Genomic DNA, 26448 nt, shown 5'->3' on the forward strand with positions numbered 1-26448 from the left:
AGGGCCTTGCTTGATTGTGGCAGTGGGGTACACGGACAGGACGGGCCTCCCCAGGTCTTGCAGAAGGTCCTTGCTGGAAGGAGTGAGCTTGTCAGTCCCGTGTCTAGAACTCAGAGGGGGAGGCCTTCACGGAGAGAGAAAAAAATTGCATTTAATTTCTAATTAGGCGGTATGGCCTATTTCTCCTTCTTGTTCGCTGCTGGTTAGAACTTGTCCCCTGGCTTGCAACTCCACCCCCACCAGGTTTTGCTCAGTCCTGTCCCCAGTCAGGTGGGCATAGGGGCAGAAGGCTGGCATCGTAGGCACAGGTGCCCTGGAGCTGGCATTCTCTCTCAGGCTGCCACAACTTTCTTCCCCAGGCTATATTTAGTTGTTGGTCTGGGGAAAAGGATATGAGTTTTTCAGGATCCTGTTTATCCAGCAGACCCACCCCCACCTCTCAGCTGTCTGTCCTCGGCTCAGTGTGGAACTTCCCCTACCCTCCCTACTTCTCTTTGGGCGCCAAGGACCTAGAGAGAAAACAATATTTGCCATGGGATCCCACCACTGCCACTCACTGGCTGTGTGACAACTAACAACATACTTAATTTTCTGAGCCCTGTTTTCTCATTTGTAAAGTAGAGATAATGATCCCTCCCGTGCAGGGATGCTGTGAGGTTCGAGTGAGGTAATGCGTATAAAGTGCCCGGCAAGTGGTAGCCATCAAATCGGGGTGGGTTCTTTGAGGTCTTCTGTCAGGCGGTGGCTAAGGCTGCTTCCGTGGGGATCACAGGCTTAGGAAAGAGCCAAATAGCATGTGATGTCTGCTGCTTTACTGGGCTATTGGCTCTGGGGAGGTGATGGCCTTTGTGTTTGATTCTTCAGTCGGGTACCAGGTTAGCTTGATGGCGCCCTCTTGCCAGGAGGTCACATCTCCCAGACGCCACCTCTGTGCACACCTATCAGGGATTAAAGGCAATGACAGACTTTGGAGTCTGGGCTTTTACAACCCTATCTGAACCTCAAGTTTCCTTATTTGTGAAATGGGGGTAATCACAGACCTTCCTGGAGCAGTGTTATGACGACTGGCTTAACAGAGACGGTATTGTATAAAACAGAGCACCTGGCACTTAGGGAGCTAGCTCTCAGCGACCACGAGCTGTGCTCATTAGTTGGCCTGGTCTGCACTGGAGACACAGGAAGAGGCTCCTCTCAAATAACCTCTTTCTCTCTCTCTGTTTCTGTTTGCAGCAGCGAGGCGGGGTACCAGGGCCCTGTGCTAAGCACCCGTAATCCCCCAGGGGTGCCACCCCCAAAAGCTGTACCCCACCATGTTTAACCTAATGAAGAAAGACAAGGACAAAGATGGCGGGCGGAAGGAGAAGAAGGAGAAGAAGGAGAAGAAGGAGCGGATGTCGGCGGCAGAGCTGCGGAGCCTGGAGGAGATGAGCCTGCGTCGTGGCTTCTTCAATCTGAACCGTTCCTCCAAGCGTGAGTCCAAGACCCGCCTGGAAATCTCCAACCCCATCCCCATCAAGGTGGCCAGTGGCTCCGACCTGCACCTGACCGACATTGACTCTGACAGCAACAGGGGCAGCGTCATCCTGGACTCGGGCCACCTAAGCACCGCCAGCTCCAGCGATGACCTCAAGGGTGAGGAAGGCAGCTTCCGCGGCTCTGTGCTGCAGCGGGCGGCCAAGTTTGGCTCCCTGGCCAAGCAGAACTCACAGATGATTGTCAAACGCTTCTCCTTCTCCCAGCGGAGTCGGGATGAGAGTGCCTCAGAAACCTCCACCCCTTCCGAGCACTCTGCGGCCCCGTCCCCGCAGGTGGAGGCGAGGACTCTAGAGGGACAGCTGGTGCAGCATCCCAGCGCAGGCATCCCTCGGCCAGGGCCCCGGTCCCGAGTGCCTGAGCTGGTGACTAAAAGGTTCCCGGCTGACCTGCGCTTGCCCCCCGTGGTGCACCTGCCACCGCCTGCCCTCCGGGAGCTGGAGCTGCAGCGACGGCCCACTGGAGACTTCGGCTTCTCCCTGCGCCGCACAACCATGCTGGATCGGGGCCCCGAGGGCCAGGTCTACCGGAGGGTGGTTCACTTTGCTGAGCCCGGTGCGGGCACCAAGGACCTGGCCCTGGGGTTGGTGCCGGGTGATCGTCTGGTGGAGATTAATGGGCACAACGTGGAGAGCAAGTCCAGGGACGAGATCGTGGAGATGATCCGGCAGTCCGGGGACAGTGTGCGGCTCAAGGTGCAACCCATTCCGGAGCTCAGTGAGCTGAGCCGGAGCTGGCTGCGGAGTGGCGAGGGACCCCGCAGGGAGCCAGCCGATGTGAGTGTCCCCGTGGGCAGCTGCGGGGGAGCAGGGATTTGGAAGTGTGCTTGGGCGGATGACTGGGGTACTCGGGAGTTGAAGTCACGCCACTCCTTGGCCCGAGGGACAACTTACCTGGCCCGCAGGGAGGAGCGACCTTAGCAGGGGCTGGTGCACAGTGATACAAACTTCTTGATGCGAGGGTTCGGGGTTTGGGCACCATGTTTCCTGAGCCCTAAATTGGGGTGTGGAGGGTAACACGTGCCACTTCAGATGAGAGACAGTCCGGACTACTTGTCCAGCCCGGTATCTGGAGTAAAACGTAGGATTTCCGTGTTATTTAGATACTAGACTTGAAAGAAAAAGACGGATTATTTCAAATCAGGGCTGTCGTGGAACTTCTGGGATGTGCAGCTGTTTTGCTAGCTCTTGGGTAAGATGATTTCAGACCTCCTCTTGCCCTTGAGTGAGGAGTTGAACAGGAGGTAATGTTGCAGCGATAAGCAGGGGCCAGATCATGGAGGACCTTGCAAGTCATGATAAGAATTTAGATTTTATCCCAGTGAAATGGGACCATTGTAGGGTTTGAAGCGGGGTTGGGGGGAGTGACTGGACCTGGATTTATAAAGATCACCTGGGCTCCAAGAGTCTTTACTACCTCTCCTGGAAGAAGAAAACACCCTGGAGATGCAACAGGTATCAAGCCTGCAGAAATAGTATGACCTGACTATCCGTGAGACCCCACTCAAAACAGCAGTGGAAGGGGTGACATAGGAGTAGAAGAGATTTAGATTATATGTATGAACGGGTCTCCAGGGGGACAGCGATCTCTAAGCCCAGGGGTCTTTTGACTCCACCTATAGCGTGGCTACCTATCAGTTTGGAATGTTCCACTTAGAGACAGCATATGAGGACAAGCTGGCCTCTGGCCATCCCTGCCTCCCAGCTGTCAGGTTTTCGGACTGCCCAGCTCTGGCGCCTGCAGCCTGACCAGTACACAGGCTGGCCGGGACCTCTTTCGGCACTAAGTGACCAACCAGATGTGTCCAAGTCGGAAGTGGGAGGAAATGCAAAGGAAGCAGGCAGAGTCCTGGTCCTAGCTTTCTCTCAGGGAGGGGAAGTGGATGCTCAGATGGCCTGGGGGGCCTGGGAGCTGCAGGGTCAGAGTCTGGCAGGAAGCCCTGGAACTGGGTTCCGGACCTTCCTTTACTCGGGGCCTGGTGGAGGTCAGGCAGTTTTGCTAGTCAGGAAGGGGTAGTGCATGGGAGGGAGGCTGTTGTGGGATCCGCGGAAGGACCTGGCCTTGTTTATTCCGGAAACTCACAGCGAGCACCTACTGTGTGTTAGCCACCAGACTAGACTGAGCTCAGGGAACCACAGTGTAAAGGGAGTGGTCTTTATCTTAGAACCAAAGCCCATACTATGTTGCCATGCCTGTCTACTTTCTCCCAGGCTAACATTGCTTTTAACAGATGGAATTTTCTTCTTAAAGAATGAGTCCCCTAGGGGACTGTTGCCAGCTCCCTGCTGAACCACAGCACAGGCCTTTGTGGGGCCCTGGGCCTGGCATCCCAGATGCTGTTTAGTCTTCTCTTTATAGCCTAGGGATCCTCTTGGCATCTCGTATTTCTAGGCTACTCTCCCTTCCCAGCTAGCTGCTGCTCCCCCCATTCCTGGGGAAGTGGATGGTTTAGCTTTGGAGACCCTGGTACATTCCACACTACCGCTGGTATCCCCGAGACCCTGGCTTGCTCTGGCCCCCTTGGGGCAAGGGCAGAAGTGCCCAGAGGACTTCCACAGAGCATGCTACCCTCACGAGTCTCCCAAGAGCCATCTGAGAGAACAGCGAGAAGCCTAGAGCTGAGGAAGCTCCCCTGCCCCCAGCTTCCCCTGCCTGGCAGGTGGCAGGGACTCCTGCCCCAGCAGAGAGGAGCAGAGTGAGCCCAGCATCCTGGCTTCCTGGGACAGGCCTGGAGTGGGTCTGTAGTGGCTGCAGTTATCATCCTCCATCTCCTCGTCTTCCTCCCACTCCCACTCCGGCTCCGGCTCCTTTCCTTGGCAGCAGTTCTAAGCTCACTTCCATGCCAAGAAGAGTCTTCCCATTTCCTCTGGGCTCCCAGGCGGGGCACCCTGACAACTCTGGCCCCACGAGGACACAGCTCCTGGCGGCCACCCTGCCCGTCAGGTCATCCATCAACTGTGTCCACACCGCCTGTCCCCAGGGAGCTCTGAGGGAGCTGGCCGGCCATCTGTTCTCTTTCTGCTACACAGATGGAGACCAGGCCTCATGGCTCCTCTCCGTGGCCTGTTCAGAAGGCCCCAGGGAGAGACAGCCCCTCGGGTTTCCTTCTCACATGATGTGTGTCCAGAGTGCTTGGCTCACACCTCCATGTGTCCCTGTAGCTGCTAGCAAGGTTCCACTGGGAGTAGGGGTGAGCCACTGTAGTGGGATAGACATGGGGCCTGATGGAAATCACTCAGCAGGCCTGGGAGGAGCAGTTCTTTTCCGCCCTCCATTCTTCCACTCACCTATCTATTAAATAAACATTTGTTGAGCACCAACTGTGGGCCAGATCCTGGGATCCAGTGGTGACAGCACATAGTCCCAGCCCTAAGGAACTCATAGTCTGGTGGGAGAGATGGTCAAGTAACAGATGACAATGCCATTTGAGAGGCTCCCCAACAGGGGCCAGTACGGGGCCCTAGGGAGCCCTGCACAGAAGAGGGACTTTAAGTACAGTCTTGGGAGTGATCACCGGGAAAGCTGACATCCAGGAGGGAGATGGATGCCGGAGAGGCAGGTGGAAGTGGAAGGCCGTAAGAGACACGTGCCAAGACCTTGAGGCTGGAGAGAGAATGACGCATTTGGGGGATAAGGCTGGGGGGACATTGCATGGGGGAATGAGTATTGAGAGAAGTGGCAGAGGAGGCAAGCAGGGGACAGGTCACGAAGGCCCTTGTGAGCCAGCCTAAGGAATGTGAACTTCAACCAGAGGACAAGAAGCAGCTCACTCAGGGAGTGATAGGAACAGATCTTAGAAAATCCCTCTGGCCGCCCATGAAGAATGCTTCTGGGTGTAGCAAGGGCAGCCGTGGGGAAAACAGCAAAGGCCCTGTCATCATCTTAGTAGAATGAATGGAGGCCTGAGCTTGGGGAGAAGCAGGGGCGATGGAGAGAGAGATCAGACGTGAGCAACTGAGGGACTGTGTAGTCTTGGTGACCGACCAGTGTGGGGGATGGAGGAGAAGAGGGGTCGAGTGGGATGCATCTTTGGAGGAAGATGCTAAGTTCTTTCCTTGGCTTCTCAGGGAAAGTGTTTTGGGCCATCTGGTTTGGGATCAGTTACTCTTAAATTGTCTAAAGGCGAAGCGTTCCCTGAGTCTGGTGTTGGTACAAATGAGGATCTTAAAACCCCAGTTGGATCAACATTCCTTTCTCCTCTTCCATGAATCTGAGTGGGAAAGTCAAGGGCCCACTGAGAAGGAAGAGAGCCTGGGAGAGAGGAGAGCCAGCCCCTTCTGTTTGTATCCTTGTGGGCCCATCGCAGGGAGCAGGAGTGTAGGATGTTTCTGCTAAGCTCAGAAAAGCCCAGCTGGCTAAACCCTGGCTAATGTGGTTGCCCCCCCCCTCCCCCCACCACCAAGGGGCTAGCCTGCAGGGGACCCCTACCCAGAAAGCACTACTTCCCTGAGCTTCGAAGATGTGGTGGGAGGGGAGAGGTGTGGATGTAAAAGAAGGCTCCCACCCCTTCCCAGTCAGGTCTACCTCCCTGGGCTCTATGTAGCTCTCAGGCATTTACCGGAGATCTGTGATTCAGTTTCTTCTTGCTTTGGATGGTGGGGTTTGTACTCAAAGACTACAGGGCTGTGAGGTTCCTTAAAAAGGTTGTCATGTCTGTGTAAACCACCTGCTTACGTAGAGTTGTGTAAACCACATTTGTGGACTTCAGCAGATAGTGAATGCTTAGGAAGATTGGTACCTTTCCCTCTGTCCAAGCTCCAAAGCCATCCAGGGAAGGTAATTTTGCAGTTTCCTTAATTAACCCATCCTAGTGCTTTCCCATCTGTGCTCCTGGTAAGGTTTTCTTTCCAACGGGAACTCATGACGCTTTTGTCCAGACTCTGTCCCTGTGGCCCTGTCCTCAAAGACAACCAGCTGCAGGAAGCGCTGGGATGCTGGGTGCTCAGGCCTGCACATGGGACATCGGTGGCCTGGCAGGAGACTGGCTGGTTGGGGTTGCCCACATCTGGGAGAAGGGCAGGGGCCCCTTTGCCAGGAAGCCCTAGACCCCTGGGCAAAAGCTATATGACCCTCACCAACCTTGTCTCCAGTACCCTGGTTGGGTGGTGGCAGCGGGGGTGGGGGGTGGGGGGCGGTACCCGCAGGAGTGGGGATTGCAGGATTTCAAGGAGAGACTGAAAAGTCTGCTGTTCCAGGTCTGCCAGGCCAGCTTCTGAGCAATGGGCTTTCCCAGAGGCTTCTGGTGGTGGAGGTGCTGGGTGCTGCCCGGGCTCAGTGTTCTAGAATTGCTCTCTCCCTAATGTTACTCCAAATGATCCCCAGAGATGTTTTTGTTTTTTGCTGGTTCGTTTTAAACAGAAAACTCTTATTTCATTTGGTGCCAAAGCTTCAGGTACTTCTGACATCGGAGTCTCACCATGTGAGAGCTCTGGCTGGAGGCCTCAGAGTAGAACTCAGACTGAGTTCTTTTGACAATGAGGCGGCCAGTGGGAAGGTGTCCAGGGCATGTGAACTCGTAAGTGCAAGGTCTTTAGGAGCATTTGGGGGGTTACCTATCCTGGATTAGTGGGGCGCATGGGACCAGCAGCACCGGGTGGTGGACTAGGTCATTTCCATTCCGCTAGGTCTCCCTTCTCTGTCCTCAGAGGCACGTTCTGCCCTCTTCTCCGTGAGCTGCTAGACAGACTGCAGCCCCAGAGTGCCCTGGCCACCCAGCCCGTGGGTGGTGGGCACAGTGCCCAGGCCACATTGAACTGGGTGTGGGCACATGTCATGGTCATCTGTTGTTTTCGCAGGCACCGCTTGGAGCCCTGGGGGGGGGGGGGCGGGGGGGGCAGGGCCTTGACTTGAGGTGGTCTGCACCAGTCCCTTCTGGCCCTGGCCAGAGCCCCTGTGCCCGCCCCCCCCCCCCCACTGGTACCCCTGGCCACCCTGTCCGCAGCTCCCTTCTCATCTCTTATTTACATTGAAATGGTTCTGGAAAATACCAGATACGCAAACACCCAGACTAGGGGTGGGTGAGGAGTGGGGTGAAGGGGGGTGTGTGGCGGGTGGGAACACAAGTATTTTAAAAATGCTGCAGATCTCTACAGCGTTTCCCAGAAACCACAAGCACGCGGTCCGCCTGCCAGCAGCGCTCCCGCCACCCCGCCACGCTCAGCCGCTGGGTTCTCCTCACTGTGGCCCGAGGTGGAGAACAGCGTCGGTGGGGGTGGGGGCTGGGGACCCAGCCAGGGAGGGGGCTGCCTGGCGCCTCCATTGTCAGTCTGGGGCAGTGGGTACGCTGCGCCAGGCGGCCAGCAGCGCTGGGGGCGCCCGCCGTGCCAGGCAGGCGCTGCGAAGGCGTGGAATCTTCCTGGCTGCCCCCCTCCCACTGTGCACTTTGGGGTGGGGGGGGGTCGGTGGGTAGCCAAGCCCAGAGTCCCCTCGTGGTGTTTGGCAGCAGCTTCTGTTCTGTTAAATACAGGGGACAGTGTCAGCAAAGCTTTTTTTTTTTTTTTTCAGTTGTTGGCTCCCGTTTGGTTGGGAAACTGTTTCCTCAGACCTGGGTCACCACTCTGGCTGCCTTCGTCTCCCGCCATCGGTTTCTCAGAATCGGGAAGTGACATGCTTCCCTGGCACTCGCAGCCCGGCCGCTTTGCAGACTCTGGCATAGGGAGGAGTGTAGGGTGTTTGTCCCGCATCCTGGGTGGCTCCCAGGACGGCGCCCAGGGAGCGCATGCATGCTCCCTGAGTGGCATCTAGTTGATCTGGTAAAGGTTCTGCTGAGCAGAAATGCCTTGAGGGGAGAGCATGAGAGAGAATAGCCAGGATGAGGGTCGTGGCTGGCGTTAGGACTGTTCTAGCTGCTTTACATATATTAACTCATTTAACGTTCCCAACACCCCTTTGAGATAGATATTATGATAATCTTTATTTCATACATGAGGATACCCGATTACGCAGAGGTTAAGGATAAGTACATTGCCTAAGGTTCCAAGGCTGTTGACTTGTGAGGAGTTGAACTTAGGGCATCGGCTCCTTGCACCTCACTGGTGTGCTGTCCGGGGCAGAGGAACGCAGCATCTGGATATAAATCCATTGCCCGGCCCAGGCCTGCGTCCTTCTGATTCCTGCGGCCCCTGTAGACGTCTCCTCCAGAAGGGAAGGGGAAGTGAAGAGCGACTGGCCATTCTTGCTCTCGCTCTGTGGATGGTGAGCTGCAGGAGGGGGTGACTGTCCCTCTGTCTCTGCAGAGGATTAGCCTGAGGAAGAGAGCCCGAGTGGCAGCAGGTGGGATTTAATCTGGTGGGAGCTGGGAGAGGTAATAGAAAGCGCGCCTGCATCTGTCCCAGCAGTATTTGGCTGTGGTCCCTTGGAGGAGGGGCAGGGGCACCCTTTGCCCCTTACGCATCTCCCCTGTTAGACCCTGGGGGATAGGGATGGTGCCCCTCGCCTGTTTGGCCCTTACTGATGCTAGTACTGACCTCTGCGATACTCGGGATGGCAGGGTCCCCAGAGTGTCACCTCTGACCAAGAACAGGTCCTCTTCTGTCGCATACGGGCTGCACGCTGTTGTTTCCTGGTGTGCACTGTGGGGGGGTGGGGGGAGGCGAGGAGCATGGCCTGGCAGAAGGCCTAGCGGGTAGTGGGTGTGCAGCTTGGCTTCTTCCATTGAGTCCTGCTGTTCCTTATGTCGATAAGACTTTTCCTTGCCCACCCTCACGCCCTCATACACATCGGCCCCAGTTTGAATGTCGCTTCCTTAGGGGAGCCTTCCTTGACCTTCTCAGATGTCACGTCCGCACCCTGGCACCACCGCATCCTTCTCCTTCATAACATTCACCAAGATTGCGATTAATGGGTTATCTTATGTCTCCAGTGCTGGAGACCTTCAGTGATATTTGTTGGATATTTGCTGAAGGAAAGAAGATGGTTGTCTGGCCAGGAAGTGGTTTCCCATTCTCTCTGCATTTACCGCAGTTTTGGTTTCTAGAACCCTTCCCCCAACTAGCGTTGGTGTTGCGTCTGCAGTACGTCACCATGTTCTACCCGCTACCTTTACTCCCGACTCAGTTTCTTGTGGGCGTCTCAGCATCTCCCGCAGGAATGGAGGAGAGATGGGCTCTGGGCGGCCAGGAGCAGGAGCCTAGGGAAGGGGCTCTGGGAGGAGGGTCACGGGACGGCCTGTCTCCTGGCCCCGCACTGGTATCTTTGGGAAGGCACCAGGCTTGGGTGAGAAGCAGATTTGGGGGCGTACGGAGTCACTCAGTGCCCAGCCCAGGGGACCTTGGAGAAATGTGCTTGTCTTACTGGCTGCAGGTCTCTGAGGAGGTAGGATGTGGCCCAGCAGGGATCAAGGCTTCCTCTTTCCTACTGCTGCTTGCCCTGCGCTGCCTGCGTGCTGGAATGTCAGCAGGCTGGGAATTTTCACAGCAAGGATTTTTCCCAGTCAGAGCAACAGATTCCAGCTGGAGCCTGGGGACAGCTCCGCATGGGCAGGGGCTGCCACAGAGGGCCAGGGTGCGTGCTGGGGCACCCCAACGGCTCCCCTGTTGGGGCCTGGGCCTCATTCCCATCCTCCATGGGAAATGCAAACATCTGTCTCTCCTATGGGTCCGGCGGAACCTGAGCTGTGGAGCTCAGGAGAAGCAGTGGGAGGCCTTGGGGACCAGAAACTCCCCCTCAGTGAGGAGAGAACGTGGCTGGCCATATCCCACAAGCCTCACTTCCTCCAGCCGGTGAGTCAGGAAGGGGAGCCGCCTCGGATTCCATCTTCAGGTGGGGCCGTGGGCTGCCAAACCCAGGTTCTCTGGCCTGTGGGGACCTACCAGCCTTGGTAGGAGGTAACACTGCTGGCTTTGTCACCCTCATCTGTCCCCCTTTCCCTGGGCCGCATAATGCCTCCAGGACCTGGTTCCCTCTCTTAGCGACCCTTCCGGCCTCTGTGCCCCTTGCCCTCTGATCTCAGTTCTACCGGCCCCTCCCTTCCACTCCCATTTCTGCAAGGAGCTGACTCACTTCCTCTCTCCCTCCCCAGCTACTCTCACCGCCAGGCCCTATGGCGCGCAGGGTACCCACAGGGAGGGGAGATTTCTCACAGGGCACCTCCGGGCTCTTTTTCCTGGCAGTAAGACTGAGGCCGCCCCTGGCTCTGGGCAGAAGAGGGCTGGGGGGGTGAGGGTACATGGCTCTGGGCTGTAGGAAGGCCAGATGCAAATGGCCTTGGAGCCTTGACACAATCACGGTGGGATGTCAGGAAGCCTTGAAGGGCACCTGCTCCGTGTCACCCTGTGGGCTTGGTTCTGTAGAAGAAAAAGCCTGAAGATGTCATCCCTGTGATCAGGAAGCCTGTGCTTTCTCTAGAACAGAAGACATCTGCAAAAAGATAGATCTCAGCCCGGGGTGGCATGGGCTAGTGGCCAAGCAGTGAGAGCACTGTCAGGCAGGATGATACGGTCATGACTCTCTGTGACACCCAGTTTCATGGCCAGCCCCATCGCATCATGGGGAAGGTATCTGGAGATTCCAGGGCCAGGGTGAGGAGAAGAATCTGATACTGTCTCCCTGCTGGTTCTCCCTGCCGGGAGCCTGCCTCCTGCCTCTCCTGGCCCCTGCCTTCTCGAAGATATGTGGACCGGCCTGGTTGTGGGATTGATTGCAGAAGCCGGCAGCAGAACAGCAGAAGGTTTCCTGCCTGAGTGGCTGGCATCTCCTAGCTTGGCCTCCTTGGAGCTATCCAGGCTGTGGAAGCCGGTGCGCCTGGCACTGCGGGCACTGGGGACGCAGCCTGTGCTGGGCCTGGCACAGCCTCGGATCCTCCCCTGCGGGTGGCCTAGATTACCTAAAGAACACAAGCACAGGGTAAGGTCGAGTCCCTAATCACTTGGCCATGCGTCAAGTTCAATAGAGGCCAAAGGGAAACTGGGCCTCCCTCCTGAGAAGCCTGTGGCCCTGTCATGGGCTGTCTTCCTAGAATCAAGTGACCGGCAACATTCCTGTTCCCCTTAGCACTTGGCTTTGCCTGGCAAAGAAGCCTGCAATGATCCTGATTCTGGCCTCAGGATTTCTGGACAATGACAGGTGTTTCATATTTAGATGAGGTTGAGGGTGACAGGCTAGAATGAGGCCTAGGTGTGGCGAAGGTGAAGGGCACCAGCCTGACCACCCCACCCCAAATAGTCTCACCCTTGCTGGTGGGAGGTGAACCGCCCCACACAGGCACGCGGATGCCTGTCTGTTGCTCCTCTTCCAGCCCTTCTTTATTGTTCCTCGCCACCACCCATCGCTACTTGGCCTTGACCTGTGGAGCAGAACCAGGCTTTGTGACAGAACACCTCGTTGGGAAATGGCTTGGGATACACACGCACGCACGCACACACACGCACTCGCTCACACACACTGTAAAGTTCAGTCCGGGTATCTTTTTCTTTCAGACTCTTCCAAAGCATTTCTACCGTCAGCCTCCAGGCCTTCTAACCTGCCTTCACCTTCTCTGTCCAGACCAGAGGACTTGGTCTCTGGGGCAGGGGAAGGCAGAGTTTTCTGGCTTCTGTCAGGGCCCTGGGTTCCCCTCCCAGCCCTTGTGTCTTCCTTAGCACGCTGGTTTTCAGGTCTCTCCTCTGTGCCTCTGAAAGAGGAACCCGTTCTATCAAGCGTCCCCTGTTCTCCCTCCCTACTCATTCTCTTCAAAATCCAAAAACTGCGTATCTTGTTGTCGCTATAGAAACAGATGCTTGGCAAATAGGAAGTTGGATTGAAGGGCTGGTTTTGGTTGCAGGGACTGTTTTCAGCAAATTTGGGGAGGGGAAAGAAGAGGCGGGAGGCATAGGCAGAAGGGCCCACAAATCGGAAGTTGCAGATGATTATGTATATATTGTTAATACGTTGGTGTGTATTGGGTACAACATGGACTCTGGAGCTGGACTCCTGGGTTCGAATCCTGACTCTGCTACTTACTAGCCGTGTGATCTTCGGCAAATGATTTAATTTCTCTGTGCCTCACTTTCCTTATCTGTAAAATAAGAATGGTAATAGCACTTTCCTGGTAAGATTGCTTTGAGGAGTAAATGAATCAATACATGCAAATCACTTAGAATAGCGTTGTCATCATCATTAATCTGTCTCTAAAGTGCTGGGAGGTACTTGGTGCCTGGGAGTTTGATGGGCCATCTGCCCACAGGAATGCCACATGCCTGTTAATGACTCAGCCCTGCTGGGGAAGGGGGGGCAGGGAGCTTTACTCTTGTCCCCAGAATGGCGCTTTTACCCTCCAGGTGAAGATAGGGAAATAGGGCCCAGATTTGTCCACAGGTTTACTCAGGGCCACGAGGCAGCCACAGAGCATGTCCTGGGGCTTTCCCCTGGGCTTCCAAACTAGTCTGTAGTTTGATGCATCTTTAAAATTGTGCCACTTTCCCTTTCTCCATGACTGCCTCCAGTCAAATTCTTGGCGGACGCCAACAACTTTGGAATACCAGGCTTCTTCCTACCGATTTGTTTTCCAGTTGAACCACCAGACTCTACTTTTTTGTGGTCTCTCTACACCTCATTTTGCTTCTTCACGCCTGCCTTGCTTCTGGATCAGAGCTAAGCAAGAACTGAGGACAGAATGGAGGCACGGAAAAGAGAGGCAGTCCCAACCTACCAGTTCCTGGGTCTGTTCTCTGCTCCTCATCACACATATGAGCCTGCCCAGACACTCGCACTTGGACTTTCTAACTACTGTAGCAAAACCTTTCATATGAAGTGCCTGTGATAGAATGTGATTGCTGTCAGATCCGTGTCCTGTTCCCTTGTTCCTGTTGGAGCCACTCTAGCCTGGCAAGCGAGCCCTGAGCTCCTTTCTCTACCATGTCCTCCTCCCCCGCTTCCTCATTCGGTTCTTTCAGCGAGTGACGCAGGGAGGTGCCCAGTTACGTTCCCTGTTGCCCCATGGGCAGAACTCCCGGCATGCTGCTCAGGACAAGGTTTTATTGGCCTCATTTGCCCTTGAAAGTTCAGGGTCTTGCTGGGACATCTCTCTCTGGAGCACTAACATCAGATGAGTCCGGCAGCGGGTCGTGTGGGGAAGCCCTCAGGCCACTACATTCCAGATGTCTTACCCATGCATGGTCCAGAGACTCTGCAGAAACAAGGAACGATTGTGCGGCACTAAGGGGCTTTCTCCCAGGCCTGGGATGCCTTGGAGTGGGGGCTGGCTTCCATTCAGCTTTGCCTTTTCAGCCCCTCTGCATCTGGCTTCTGCTCCCTGGCTGGTTGTTAAGTTGTGGCTAAATTGTCTCCCCCTCCCCCATTTCTTCTGAGGCCTAGGGGTCAAGGCAAGGCACATGGGGACAGGAGTCTAAGCAGATTCTGGGGCAGGGGCGGGAGAGAACAGCAGGTGGTCGGGGGGCAACACCTGAAGGAGTCTTTGGCAAGGAAGACCAGGACATGCTGAAAGGGGATTCTCTAGATCGGACCTGTCCAATAGGACACTCTGCCAGCATGGAAATGTTCAATAGTCTGTGCTTTCCAACTTGGTAGACATTATCCATATGTGGCTCTTGAGCGCTTGAAATGTGGCTGGCATGACTGAGAAACTGAATCTTAAAAAAAAATTTTTTTTTGGTTTTCATTTAATCAAAAGTATTCCCATTGTTTCTTTCTTTTTTTTTTTTTTTTTTTTACTTAAAAAAAATTCTTTTTGATGTTTATTTACTTTTGAGAGAGAGAGACACACAGAGCATGAGCAGGGGAGGGGCAGGGAGAGAGGGAGACACAGAATTGGAAGCAGGTTCCAAGCCGTCAGCACAGAGCCCGACGCGGGGCTCCAGCTCACAAGCCGCGAGATCACGACCTGAACCGAAGTCGGGCGCTTAACCGACTGAGCCACTGAGGCGTCCCTCCTGTTGTTTCGATTTAACTTAAATGTAGGTAGCCACACGTGGCTCGTGCCTACCACACCGAGCAGTGCAGCTCCAGATAGCTCTCAGAAAAAAATGGTGGCGCGCTCTTGAAGGCTTCTCTCGTCTCGCAGTTCCCCTGATGAGGCCGGGGGATGCTGGCCTTTTCCCTTCCTCTCACGAAGGAAGGCTTGTCCACTCTGGCAATTTCTACACTTCACCAACTCTGGAATCCTGATGCCCTGGGGCCAACAGGTCCGTGGCTGTGGCACGGGCTTCCGTTGCTTCCGTGGGGAAGCAACTGGGGCAGTGCTTCCCCACCTTGCCAAGCATGTTTTCTGCCCAGCTTTGTAACACACAGGTGCTCACATGCCCCAGTGGATTTGGCCAAGGCTGTTACTGTGGAGGTGGTGGGTTGGTAGGAAAAGCAGAAGCTTTTGCTTCTTTCTTCCTACTTCTATGGAGAGTGAGTTCGAACTTTATTTCTACTTTAAAGGACTCTAGAAACAGGCCCAATTAGGGCCTCCAGAGGTGAACACACAGATCCTCAAACACGTGTTGAGGGTCTAGTGTTTGGAGGAACCGGATGCTTCTTGAAAGCAGTCGCCCTGACTTTGAGAATAAGCACCATAGGTTTCCAACTCTCACACCCAGGAAGATCTTACCGATGTTTTATTTAAATCCATGCGGCTGACCCTTAAGCTGGCTTTCCTTTTTTTCTTCTGTGGAAATAGAGAAGACTTGTCAGTTATGTGAAAAAGAGAACAATAGTTCATTATGCTTATTCTCTCATGTCTGCCAGAGGGGGTGGGGACGGGTATATTGTGTGTGTGGTACATTTGGTAGACTCAGAAGTTAACCAAGTCTGGGTGGGATTTGGGCAGGGTATGGAGGATTTCGTCAAGGGTGGCCCTTGGCCTTGTGGGAGCTTGGCAAAGCAGAGGCAGTTTGGAAATCCCCAGGGGCCAAGAGGAAATCCCCCGCAGCCCAGAGTGCTCCCGGAGCAGCAGACCTACTGGAGTGGTCCCTGCAGGCAGCCAGGATCTGACTCTGAGGGGACAGACTCCTAGTCTTAGCAGAGAGGACAAGCCCAGACGTCACCACTTGGGCTCTGTGCCCTTGAGATGGTGTAGTGTCACCAGGCTCTGAGCAAACCTTTGGGTGTGCTAAGGCAGGGCCTAGGGGACTGCCAAGGCCGAAGCGCAAGTGGTAGTGAGGGTAGTGATCTGGGGCTGCCCCCACCTCCCCGGAATTTCCTAGACTGCTAGTCTCAGACCACTCCCCCGCACACATGTTTAAAGCTTCCCTGGAAGTCTTCTGTTTATTCATGTATTCATCCATTCATCCATTTTATTTCAGCAATAAGCATTTATTGAGTGCCTACTATTTGCAGGGCTGTTTTGGGTTTTGGGAATGGAGCGATGATAAAACAAAGGCGGCGCTGAGCTCATCACTGCCCCTTCTTGCCTTATCCCTCCAGGATAAAGCGAGAGGCCATCTTGCCGCGGCAGCCCCCTCTGTCTTGAGCTCCCGGGGGACGCCTCTTGGAGGCGTGGCCTGGACGCCAGCCTTGCGGCGGTGAAATCCCGCGGCTTCGGCAGCAAGGGCTGGCGAGAAGGGGGAGGCCGCCCTCTGCCGGTCTCTGGAGGTGCTGCAGGGCGGGTGCGTCCCGGGGCTCTGGATGCATGTGCGCATGTGCACTGGTATGGGGCCTGGCCCCTCCCCCGGCTCCGCCCCTGCGTCTGCCGGCGGCTGGGCTGGGCTGGGCCGGGAAGCGCGGGCCCAGTGTGGCGGGGGCCTGGGGCTCCCACCAGCCACGACCACCTGGAGGGCAGCAGTGTCTGGGCCCAGCCCTGCACCTTTCCCCACTTCAGGTTACACTTCTCAGTGCTCCTTGCCGTCCCTGTGACCATCCCTGTTCTTAAAGGGGTTCTGTCCTCTTCCACTTTGGGATCCACTCATCATTGACGTCTAGTAAAATTTCAAAAAAAATTCGTACTTCAGAGACTACCAGGCACTGCCTACTAACACTGTTATTTCATAAAAGAGAAGCCATTTGTTACACACACACACACACACACACACGCACACACTTTAAAAATAAAAGATCATCCTTTCCAGGAGAGAGAAGGCACTGGTGCTGAGGAACTCTGAAACTGCTCTCTGGGGTGTCCCTGAAGTGATGGGGAGCCCTCCTCCCCCAAGAGGCTGGTCCCCTCCAGCTCTAAGGACTGAGTGCTTGAAACGTGCATGCCCCCTAACTGAGGGGCTAAATAAGTTCTATTAATGACATTTTATACCTTGCAAATTAGTAATAATACAAGCACTACATGATAACTATCTACTTGGAGATAGGGTTTATAGACTTTTTTTTTAAAGGAGTTTTTTTTTAATTTATTTTCTTTAACATTTATTTATTATTGAGAGACAGAGACAGAGCATGACCATGGGAGGGGCAGAGAGAGGGGAAGACACAGAATCCGAAGCAGGCTCCAGGCTCTGAGCGGTCACCACAGAGCGCCATGCGGGGCTCAAACTCACAAACCGCAAGACCATGACCTGAGCGGAAGTCAGACGCCTTACCGACTGAGCCACCCAGGCACCCCGGGAGTTTTGGTTTAAAGAACTAGAGAGGCAAATAGGGTCAGATGAGTATTATTTTAGGGTGTTAAATAGAACCTCAGGCCCAGTGTTTTTCAAGCTATCTCCCTCTAAATCAGCCTCCATCGGACATTACTGTTTTGGACAGTGGCTTCACGCTGTTCTTTTGAAATCTTGACAGCTTGAAACCTTGGAGGCTTTAGATCTTCTTCCCAACCCCTCCTGTCAACTTCATGTCCATTTCCCATCCTCCCCTGTAGCCACCAAGTCTCTGTCTCGAATCACCCTCTCTTCCCCATCCACTGCCAGAACAGGGCAACCCTCTGCCCATCTTTCTTCTGGCCCTCACCTTGACTTCCAATGGTCTTTCAGCTTTCAGCCTCCTTTGCTTCCCAGCATCCTTCTGTTAGATCAGCATTCATAAAACACAGTTTGATCATGCCCCTTCTCTCTCCAGAAACCTGCTGTGACTCCTACTGTTTTCCAGGCAGGAGACAGAGTGCAAGGAGCTGGCTCTGGAGTCGGAATGGCTCACCCCGGCCTTGCCAATCACTATCTGTGTGGTTTTGGGCAAGTTATTTAACCGCTGTAAGCCTTACTTTCCCAGCCTGCAGTTCCTCTTTTGCAGCCCTCACCTCCCAGAGTTTTGTGAAGAAAACGAGTAACACTGTCCCTGACTCATGGCTGGTGCTCAGTATGTGTCTGCTTTGTCCTTATGCCGCTTACCTTACTTTTTTCCTCAGGTACAGCCCTTTGAGTTGCAAGTGACAGAGCCCAGCTGACCTGGTTTAAAATGAAGAAATGCATGGGCTCAAACATCTGAAATATGCAGGGGGTAGAACTGGCTATAGGCTCAGTCTTACCTAGAGACTTAAACAGGACCCAGGCCTTTTCTGTCTCTCAGTTCATCTTCCATACTGGCTCCGTCCTCAGACAAGTGGTGACAAAATGGCACAGCACCAGGTTCAGGTCTTGTGGGAAAAGAAGTGTGTGACTCAATAATCCCAAACTTTCGTGATATGTCCTTGATACTGATTGGGTTCACATGCCTTCCACAAACCCATCCCTATAGTCTGGGGAGATGATACACTCATCGGCCAGACTCAAGTCATATGCTAGGGTAGGTCCCCAAGGGAAAATTAGGGTGCTGTGTTCAGAGGTTGGAGGAGTGGACAGTGGGCAGCTGAAAGAATGCCTGTCTACTGTGGCAGATGGGGCTTCTTGATCTGGCCTCACCTACCTTTCCAGCTTTGTCTCTCATCGTTTACCTATGTGTGTCCTACACTTCATCCAAACTTACTGTCTGTTTTCCCAACTCCTTGCCTTCTCTTATTCTACTCCTTTACCCTGAAATTCTCTTCCTCCCTCACCTCCACATTACAGATTTTCTTCTATCTTTCACGGCCCAGCCCCAAGCTGCCCCTAAGCTGTCTGCCTAACTCCCCAACAGGAAAAGGTCTCTGCCTCTGAATTTTCCTAGAACATTATCCACAGTCCTGTTGGAGCGTTGAGCAGATTCTAGATTGAATTATAATTGTTTGGGTACATTTGTTATCTCTTCTTCTGGTCTGTATGTTTGTTGAGGTCAGGAACTATGTCTGCTTTCTCTTGTTGCAATCACTCGCTCAGTTATGTACCAAGCACTAGGTAGGTGCAAGGGACCTAACAATGAACAACACACATATCACCTCTGCCTTAGGAAGCTCACAGTCTAGCTGTGAAGAGACAGAAAAAGAAGCAGGCATCGTGCTTCCCCACAGTGTTCACCTTGAGGTATTACAAGTAATTGCTAGTTGAAAGCCTGAATGGCTTCCTTTGCTCCTCAGAGCCTCCTGGGTAGCCTGGTCCCCCCACCCCTGCTCCCGCTGCTCTGCGTCTGGCCCAGCACCAGTAACAGAGCCAAGGACCTTTCACTCACCCCCCACGGAGAACAGAGTCCTTGAAGTTGTTACTCTATCTGGATATCCCTTTTTTCCCTATTGTGTTCTGCCAGGTGAATTTCACCAGCACCTTTCACATTAGTGAGTTAAATCCAGTGGATACTTATCGAACACCTACTGTATGCCTAGTGCCGGCGGGAGATCTAAAAAGAAGGAGGAAATGGTCCCTGCTGTCCAGGGAGAGAAAACTGAACCATAACCACAGATAGATTACCATTCAAAATATTAGTTTATGCTGTGTAGTTGTGGCATATACACATTAAACTTTAGTAAATTCCAGGGGTGCCTGGGTGGCTCAGTCGGTTAAGCATCCAACTTCAGCTCAGGTCATGATCTCACAGTTGGTGAGTTCGAGCCCTGCATCAGGCTCTGCATTGACAGCTCAGCTCTGTGCTGACTGTAGTCTAAAATGGAAACATGTATTTTGTGTATTTCTTTTTGTCATAGGCTGTGCATGTATCTGTTTTCCTGCAGATACATGGAATATACAAAAACATGTGTACTATACTTTGGGAACAATTAAAGGGGTTTTCAAGAGTACTTTTGACTATATTCTATATTTGCCTTACAGGCTGGCTTTAGAATCTAACCCCTGTAGTATCTATGTAGGTCCCATTGTATCTCGCAGAGCACCATATTGAGTAGATTGAAGAACCACCCTATGTACAAGGTGATATTTAGGTGTAGATAGTACTGTGGTTTTGAAAATAATTTAATCACTGCCTGCAATTTGCCAGGCACAATGCCAGGTGATTTATATGTACTTTTTTTTTTTTAACGTTTGTTTATTTTTGAGGAGGGGGAGGGGCAGAGAGAGAGGGGGATGGAGGAGCCGAAGCAGGCCGCACGCTGTCAGCAGAGAGCCTGATGCAGGGCTTGAACTGATGAATGATGAGATCATGACCTGAGCTGAAGTCAGATGCTTAACCAACTGAGCCACCCAGGCGCCCCTACTATTTTTTTTAACTTTTTTTTAATGTTTATTTATTTTTTTGAGAGACAGAGCATGAGTGGGGGAGGAGCAGACAGAGAGGGAGACACAGAATCTGAAGCAGGCTCCAGGCTCCTAGCTGTCAGCACAGAGCCCGATGCAGGGCTCGAACACATCAACCATGAGATCATGACCTGAGCTGAAGTCAGACGCTTAACTGACTGAGCCACCCAGGTGCCCCTATTTTTTTTTTTTTTTTTAATTCTCAGAACAACCCCATAAGGGAGGTATACTATTCTAAGGCAAAAAAGTGGAAACTCTAAGAAGCTGAGTTTCACTTTCCCTTAGGTCAGACAGTGAGAAAGAGGCCGAGCTGGGATTCAGCACACCTAGGCGTGCCTGGCTGGAAGTGTGTGCTCTTTGCACATTGTCACCATGCAGGCCCTGGGGTCTGGGGAGGGCTTTGTGAAGGAGGTGAGACTCAAGATGGACCTTGACAGATGGGAGGGTTCGGCAAGGTAGAAAGGCATTTACAAGTAAATGCTCTGGTGGTGATGAAGGCAGGGGACCCTGGGAAGATCTGCCTAAGAGAGTGAGAGCAAGGAGTGCTGGGGAGAGGGAGAAAGGGGAAGGAGGCAGGCCAAGGGGTCTGGGGTGGGCTGGCTGGCTGTGGGAGTGACTGTGTGGCCCCCTGGAGTCATAGGGTAGGCTTATGCAGAGTGGGCCAGGCCGGGAGGCAGCACTGACCTTTGGGCATCAGAGAGACTGGTTGTGGCTGTGTGTGAAGCTGAATGGGTTGCCACGGCCTCAGGTTTCCCTCTGAAGAGGTCTGCCCTTGTCCCTGCTCCGAGATGATCTCCATCAGTAACACGAGTCAGCTCACAGACAGAACTGACAGCATCTCGTCATCCGAGCAGAAAAGAGGAGTGATCAACACGTGGTTTCTAACAATTCAGAACAAGACTCTGAGGGTAAAGTGACACCTCAGTCTCCCAGAAGTCATCTTCCAGAGTGCTGCTGAATGGAAGGTGGGCCTAGAAGACCCTCTAGAATGCGTGGGAAAACTCAGACCTTCCCTCACAGGAGAGTGGTCTCTGGTATTCCGTTTGCTCTGCTCTGGGCTCTTTCGTATCAGGCATGGTTATCTAGTTTTCTAGATTATCTAGTTTTGGCAGAAACTGTTTGTTAGAAGGAAGTGAGACTGTTGGGGACAGGCATGCTGACAGGCAGAGTGACAGCTGATGGCCTGACAGGGTAAGGGACAAAAGAACTAAAAAGCAAGTATATGGACACAAAGGGCATCTGGCCTTCCTAACATGGGTGCGGAGCGAGGCCGCAGGCTGACTGCTGTACCCAGGACAGGGTTGGTGCCCTTTGAGAGTGGCCAGGGACATTGGTAGGACAGGGGCCCAGCCGGGAAGTCAGGAGTCATCACAGTGGGGATGATGTGCCCTTCTGTACAAGATGGAAACGGATTGGATTCGAGAGAGGGAGCTCAGAGTTTGAGATGTTTGAGATGGGTTCAGAGTGTTATTCTTAAGAATCTATAAAATGTGTATTTGTATGATTACAGATAGCAGTAGAATTTAGGAAACTACTCAAAATAGAAAGCATTTTGTGCCTTAAAGGGAATAGTCATCAGTTACCTGGAAATTTTGCTTGGGATGCTTTTCTTTTCTCCCCGCTAGTGATCACAGATAGAGAACAATAGTTAAAACTATTGCAAACTTTTTTTTTTTTCAATAAGTTTATTTAAAACTTATGTGTTAGGGGGCGCCTGGGTGGCTCAGTCGGTTGGGCGTCCGACTTCGGCTCAGGTCATGATCTCACGGTCTGTGAGTTCGAGCCCCGCGTCGGGCTCTGGGCTGACAGCTCGGAGCCTGGAGCCTGCTTCAGATTCTGTGTCTCCCTCTCTCTGACCCTCTCCCGTTCATGCTCTGTCTCTCTCTGTCTCAAAAATAAATAAACATTAAAAAAAATTTTTTTTAAACTTATGTGTTAGACACTGTTCCTAGAGCTTTGCAAGCAGTAACTCACTTAATGCCTACAATAACCCTGTGTGGTGGGTACAATTATTTTCCCTCCTTGTACAGGTGAAGAAATCAAAGCACAGGGTTAAATTGTATAGCTCACCAGATGGACAAGCCAAGATTGAACCAGGCAGGCTGGCTCTGGAAGTCTCACTATTGACCATGATACACCATGAAGAATTCCTTTATTTTTATTATTATTATTTTATTTTATTTTATTTTTTATTTTAATTTTATTTTTTATTTTTGAAATTTATATCCAAATTAGTTAGCATATAGTGCAACAATGATTTCAGGAGTAGATTCCTTAGTGCCCCTGACCCATTTAGCCCATCCCCCCTCCCACACTCCCTCCAGTAACCCTCAGTTTGTTCTCCATATTTATGAGTCTCTTCTGTTTTGTCCCCCTCCCTGTTTTTATATTATTTTTGTGTCCCTTCCCTTATGTTCATCTGTTTTGTCTCTTAAAGTCCTCATATGAGTGAAGTCATGTGATTGTTGTCTTTCTCTGACTGGCTGATTTCACTGAGCATAATACCCTCCAGTTCCATCCACGTAGTTGCAAATGGCAAGATTTCATTCTTCTTGATTGCCGAGTAATACTCCATTGTGTATATATATATACCACATCTTCTTCATCCATTCATCCATCGATGGACATTTGGGCTCTTTCCATACTTTGGCTATTGTTGATGGTGCTGCTATAAACATGGGGGTGCCTGTGTCCTTCGAAACAGCACACCTGTATCCCATGGATAAATGCCTAGTAGTGCAATTGCTGGGTCGTAGGGTAGTTCTATTTTTAGTTTTTTGAGGCACCTCCATACTGTTTTCCAGAGTGGCTGCACCAGCTTGCATTCCCATATTATTATTTTTTTTAATGCTTATTTTTGAGAGAGACTGTGAGCAGGGGAGGGGCAGAGAAAGAGGGAGACACAGAATCCAAAGTAGGCTCCGTGCTGTCAGCATAGAGCCTGACGCAGGGCTCAAACCCATGAACCGTGAGATCATGACCTGAACTGAAGTCGGACGCTTACCTGAGTGAGCCACCCAGGGGCCCCATGAATAATTCCTTTAAAACAGTGCTTCTCAGAATCACCTGGAGGGCTGGTTAAAACACAAGTGCTGGGCCACATATCCAGAGTTTTTGACTCAGTAGGTCTTGAGTGGGGCCCAAAAATTTACATATCTAACAAGTTCCTAGGTGATGCTGATGCCGCTGGTCTGGGGACCACACTTTGAGAAACAACCCCTTCTTTATTTTTATATTTTTATTTACTTTTGAGAGAAAGGGAGACAGAGTGTGAGCGGGGGAGGGGCAGAGAGAGAGGGAGAAACAGAATCCAGAGAAGGCTCCAGGCTCAGAGCCCGACACAGGGCTTGAACCCACGAACCATGAGATCATGACCTGAGCCAAATGAAGTCGGATGCTTAACCAACTGAGGCACCCCGAGAGACAAACCCTTTCACTTACTGAGACTTCCCCAGTCTCCAACTGACTATGTAAAAGAGTCACTGTGGGCAGAACCTTTGTTTTGCAGGTGAGGGCCTTGGAAGTCACTTGGCTGTGGTCACACAGCTAAGTTGTTCATTCATTCATCCATTTATGCCCTCGGTGATGTTTTTACATGTTTATTTTATTTTTGAGGGCAAGCACAAGCAGGGGAGGGGTGGAGAGAGAGGGGGACCGAGGATCTGAAGCGGGTTCTGTGCTGACAGCAGCAAGCCTGACGTGGGGCTCGAACTCACAAACTGAGAGATGGCCTGAGCTGCAGTTGGATGCTCAAGCCCCCGAGCCACCCAGGCACTCCCACGCACTCAGTGATTGAACGACAGGGAACCTCTGCATCAGGCCTTATGCTGCTTTCAGATTGAGCAGTTCTCAGCCTCAGCTGCATGTAAGAATCACTTGGGGGAACTTTTAAAAATCCTAGTGTCCAGGCCTCCCTCCCGGGCCGATTAAATCAGAAACTAGGAGGAAAGGGTGGGATTCAGGCATCAATATTCTCAGAGTCCCACAGGGGATTTCAGTCTGCAGCCCCACTTGGCACCAATATGTCAAGAAAGCCTAGGGGATGTGAAGATCTCTAACACAGCACATGCCCCAATAGGGCCAGATGATCTCCCTGGGAAGACACAGCAGCAGTCCCTAGAAAGCAGAGGCACCGGCCCCACGCCCTCATGGCCGTGGGTGACTCCGCTTGTACAGTGTGTGACAGGGAGGAGGCAGAGCAGGCTTTTGTCCTCCCAGGCGGTGCTCACCAACCTTTGCACAGAGAAAGCCATGCTGTTTACAGGACCCACTGGGCACACGAGACTGGCCGGGGTGGCAGGCCTGGGGTCTCCAGCCACTCTGGTTGGACACTTGTTAGGTGACGGCTCTGTTCCAGACCTTCTCAGCACCCCCACCCCACCCCACCCTTTTTTTTTTTTTTTTTTTTTTTTCCTGGAGACAAGCTTCCTTTTTTCTGCAGAGCTGACAGCTTCAAAAGGCCTGTCGTTGGCTCCTTCCGAACGGCCCCCAGCTCCCATTTCAGCCTCTTAGAAGTTCCCAGCCCTGGTCTGGGCATCCTGTGGCACTAACCAAAGACCAGGGCCAGAGTCCCTCTTCATGAGGAGCCCTGGCTTTTCACCGGCAGCCCTTGCTCATTGGCCAGACACCCACGATTTCCTCTGCCTGCAGGGCTAAGGCCCACCCACCACACCCTCCTCCGTGCCTGCGCAGTCTCTGGCTGTGTGGGGTGAGGGATGTGCACACAGAGAGTACAGTTGATTCCTGCACTCAGTCCCCAGTGTATTTACAGCCAGGCAGCGACAGTGGGCCTCAGACTGATCGCGTGGGTCTCTACTCCTGTGGGACTTTACAGGATGGCTGCGTGGCTGCTGTTTGGGCACAGTGTGCAGCAGGCCCTGTGTGTTGGATTGGATATGACGTTAGTGGTTTTCTTGGCCTCTGCTGCAGTAATTAGATGGCTGGGGTGAGCCTATGATTTGTGTGTTCTCAAGAACACTGTGCTGTGATTGAGTGTTCATGCATGATGGTGTGTGTGTGTGTGTGTGTGTGTGTGTGTGTGTGTGTGTGTGTACGCAAATGTGCTTGTCTCATTCCTGGCCTGTGGGGCCGGGGGCTGCAGGTCTCAAATTCCTCTGCTATTTTTAGGGGCCATATCAGCTCAGCTGTCCGGGAGCCCGGGTGTGTGTCAGTAGGAAAGTCCCACCCTCCCTGTCCCTTGCCCCTAACCCTCCAACACTGCCTGCCCCCTACCTGTGCCCTCACTCTAATCGCCTCCTCTGCCCCTTCCCCACACTGTATCACCCTCTCCATCCCAGCATACCTGGTACCTGCAGTCCTGGTGGCCACTCAGTCCTTCCAACCGACGACAACCAACCGGCCAGGGTTGGGCAGCTCCGGACGGGAGGGGCCTGGAGAGAGGGAGGGGAACAGGGGCGGGGCTGCAGCCAGTGCTATTTTGAGAAGCTAACGGAGCAGCATCAGAGAGGAGACTCCTAGCTCCGGGTTGCTCCAGGCCAGGCCATGCGGGTGAGTGTCCCTCTGACCCCCCAACCCCGGAAACGTCCTAGGCTTCTCATGCTTGTTCCTCATTTATGAAAGGAGGAGCCTTTTTGTTATTTCCCCAGATGTGGCTGAAGGAGGTGGGGCGGGGGGGGGGGGGTGCTGCCTTGGGGCTCCTCTCCCAGCTTCTTGGTGGGGAGGGAATTATCCAGCCCAGGCAGCCTCACAACACCTCAGAGGCAAGGCCCTCCTGGGTCTGACTCATGACTTTAGGAGTTTTGGAGGGGGCACCATTTTCTAAACCTCAGTGTCCTGGGACTGCATCAGCTTGTCCACAGGCTGTGACACGCCTTCCCCACAAACCATTAGTGCTGGAGGCCTTCGTTCCTTGGAACGCTATTTTCTTCCGAGGTCTGGAACCCCAGTACCTTCTTAGACACTGGGAAGTCTTGTTCCCTGCTTTGTGTTGCCAGCTTAGCCTTCCACCCTTCTTCCTCCTGGTAGACAAGAGAAAGGCGCTGGAGAGGGGTGGTTCTTGGAGTTGTCCGGACGGCCACCAGTGGACTCAGCGTGGCCCTCTGCATTTCTGTGGATCGGACACTCGGAAGGGGCGCAGATGGCATCTCGGGGATGCCCTGACTGTCTGTAGGTCTCTTTCAAGCAGAGATTACTCCAGAAGAGTAAGTTCCTTAAAAAAGCCAGTGAGGCAGACATAGCTGCCTCCCAGTCGTTCCGTTCCCCCAGCGCCACCCCTCCCGGCCACCAAGGGTCAGGTTTTTAGTCGTGTCAGCAGTTGGCAGTGTGTGGGCTGGCCCAGTGCGGTGGTGTGCCCAGAGCCTGAGATGTGCCCATGGGCATTCGTATCTCCCTGTGCCCAAGGACTGCCTCGCCCCAGCCACACAACTGGTACCAGTGCTGAGGTGTGTGTGGGTAGCTGGGGTGGGGCCACAGAGACTCCTCACCCTGAGAGGTGGGTGCTTCCTGCCCTAGCTTCCTCCCCACACCACCCCAGCCTGGGTCCCCAGGCCACCAGCAC

The 26448-nt window shown here is 53.1% G+C and overlaps 1 protein-coding gene and 1 long non-coding RNA gene across 9 annotated transcripts in view; one reads left to right on the forward strand and one right to left on the reverse strand.

Annotated features, from left to right (window-relative positions):
- The window catches only part of MYO18A (myosin XVIIIA), a 101789-nt gene that overhangs the window by 11449 nt on the left and 63892 nt on the right, over positions 1–26448 (forward strand). For 5 of the 8 annotated variants that reach the window (XM_042916521.1, XM_042916523.1, XM_042916522.1 and 2 more), the window contains exon 2: positions 1231–2309. In XM_042916521.1, the coding sequence (XP_042772455.1) occupies positions 1311–2309 (999 nt within the window). In that variant the 5' untranslated portion in view covers positions 1231–1310. Of the gene's footprint in view, positions 1–1230; positions 2310–25337; positions 25440–25583; positions 26093–26448 lie in introns of those variants that run through there. The other 3 variants (XM_042916528.1, XM_042916527.1, XM_042916525.1) reach the window with 3 other exon arrangements.
- Positions 16935–26028, reverse strand: LOC122206903. Its single transcript, XR_006196623.1, has 5 exons — positions 25841–26028; positions 25234–25321; positions 17861–17968; positions 17724–17780; positions 16935–17400 (listed from the first exon to the last, which is right to left on the reverse strand). It is a non-coding gene; the product is annotated as an uncharacterized LOC122206903 (long non-coding RNA).

Source organism: Panthera leo, chromosome E1 (assembly GCF_018350215.1).
Source record: "Panthera leo isolate Ple1 chromosome E1, P.leo_Ple1_pat1.1, whole genome shotgun sequence".
In the NCBI taxonomy this organism is placed as follows: Eukaryota; Metazoa; Chordata; class Mammalia; order Carnivora; family Felidae; genus Panthera; species Panthera leo.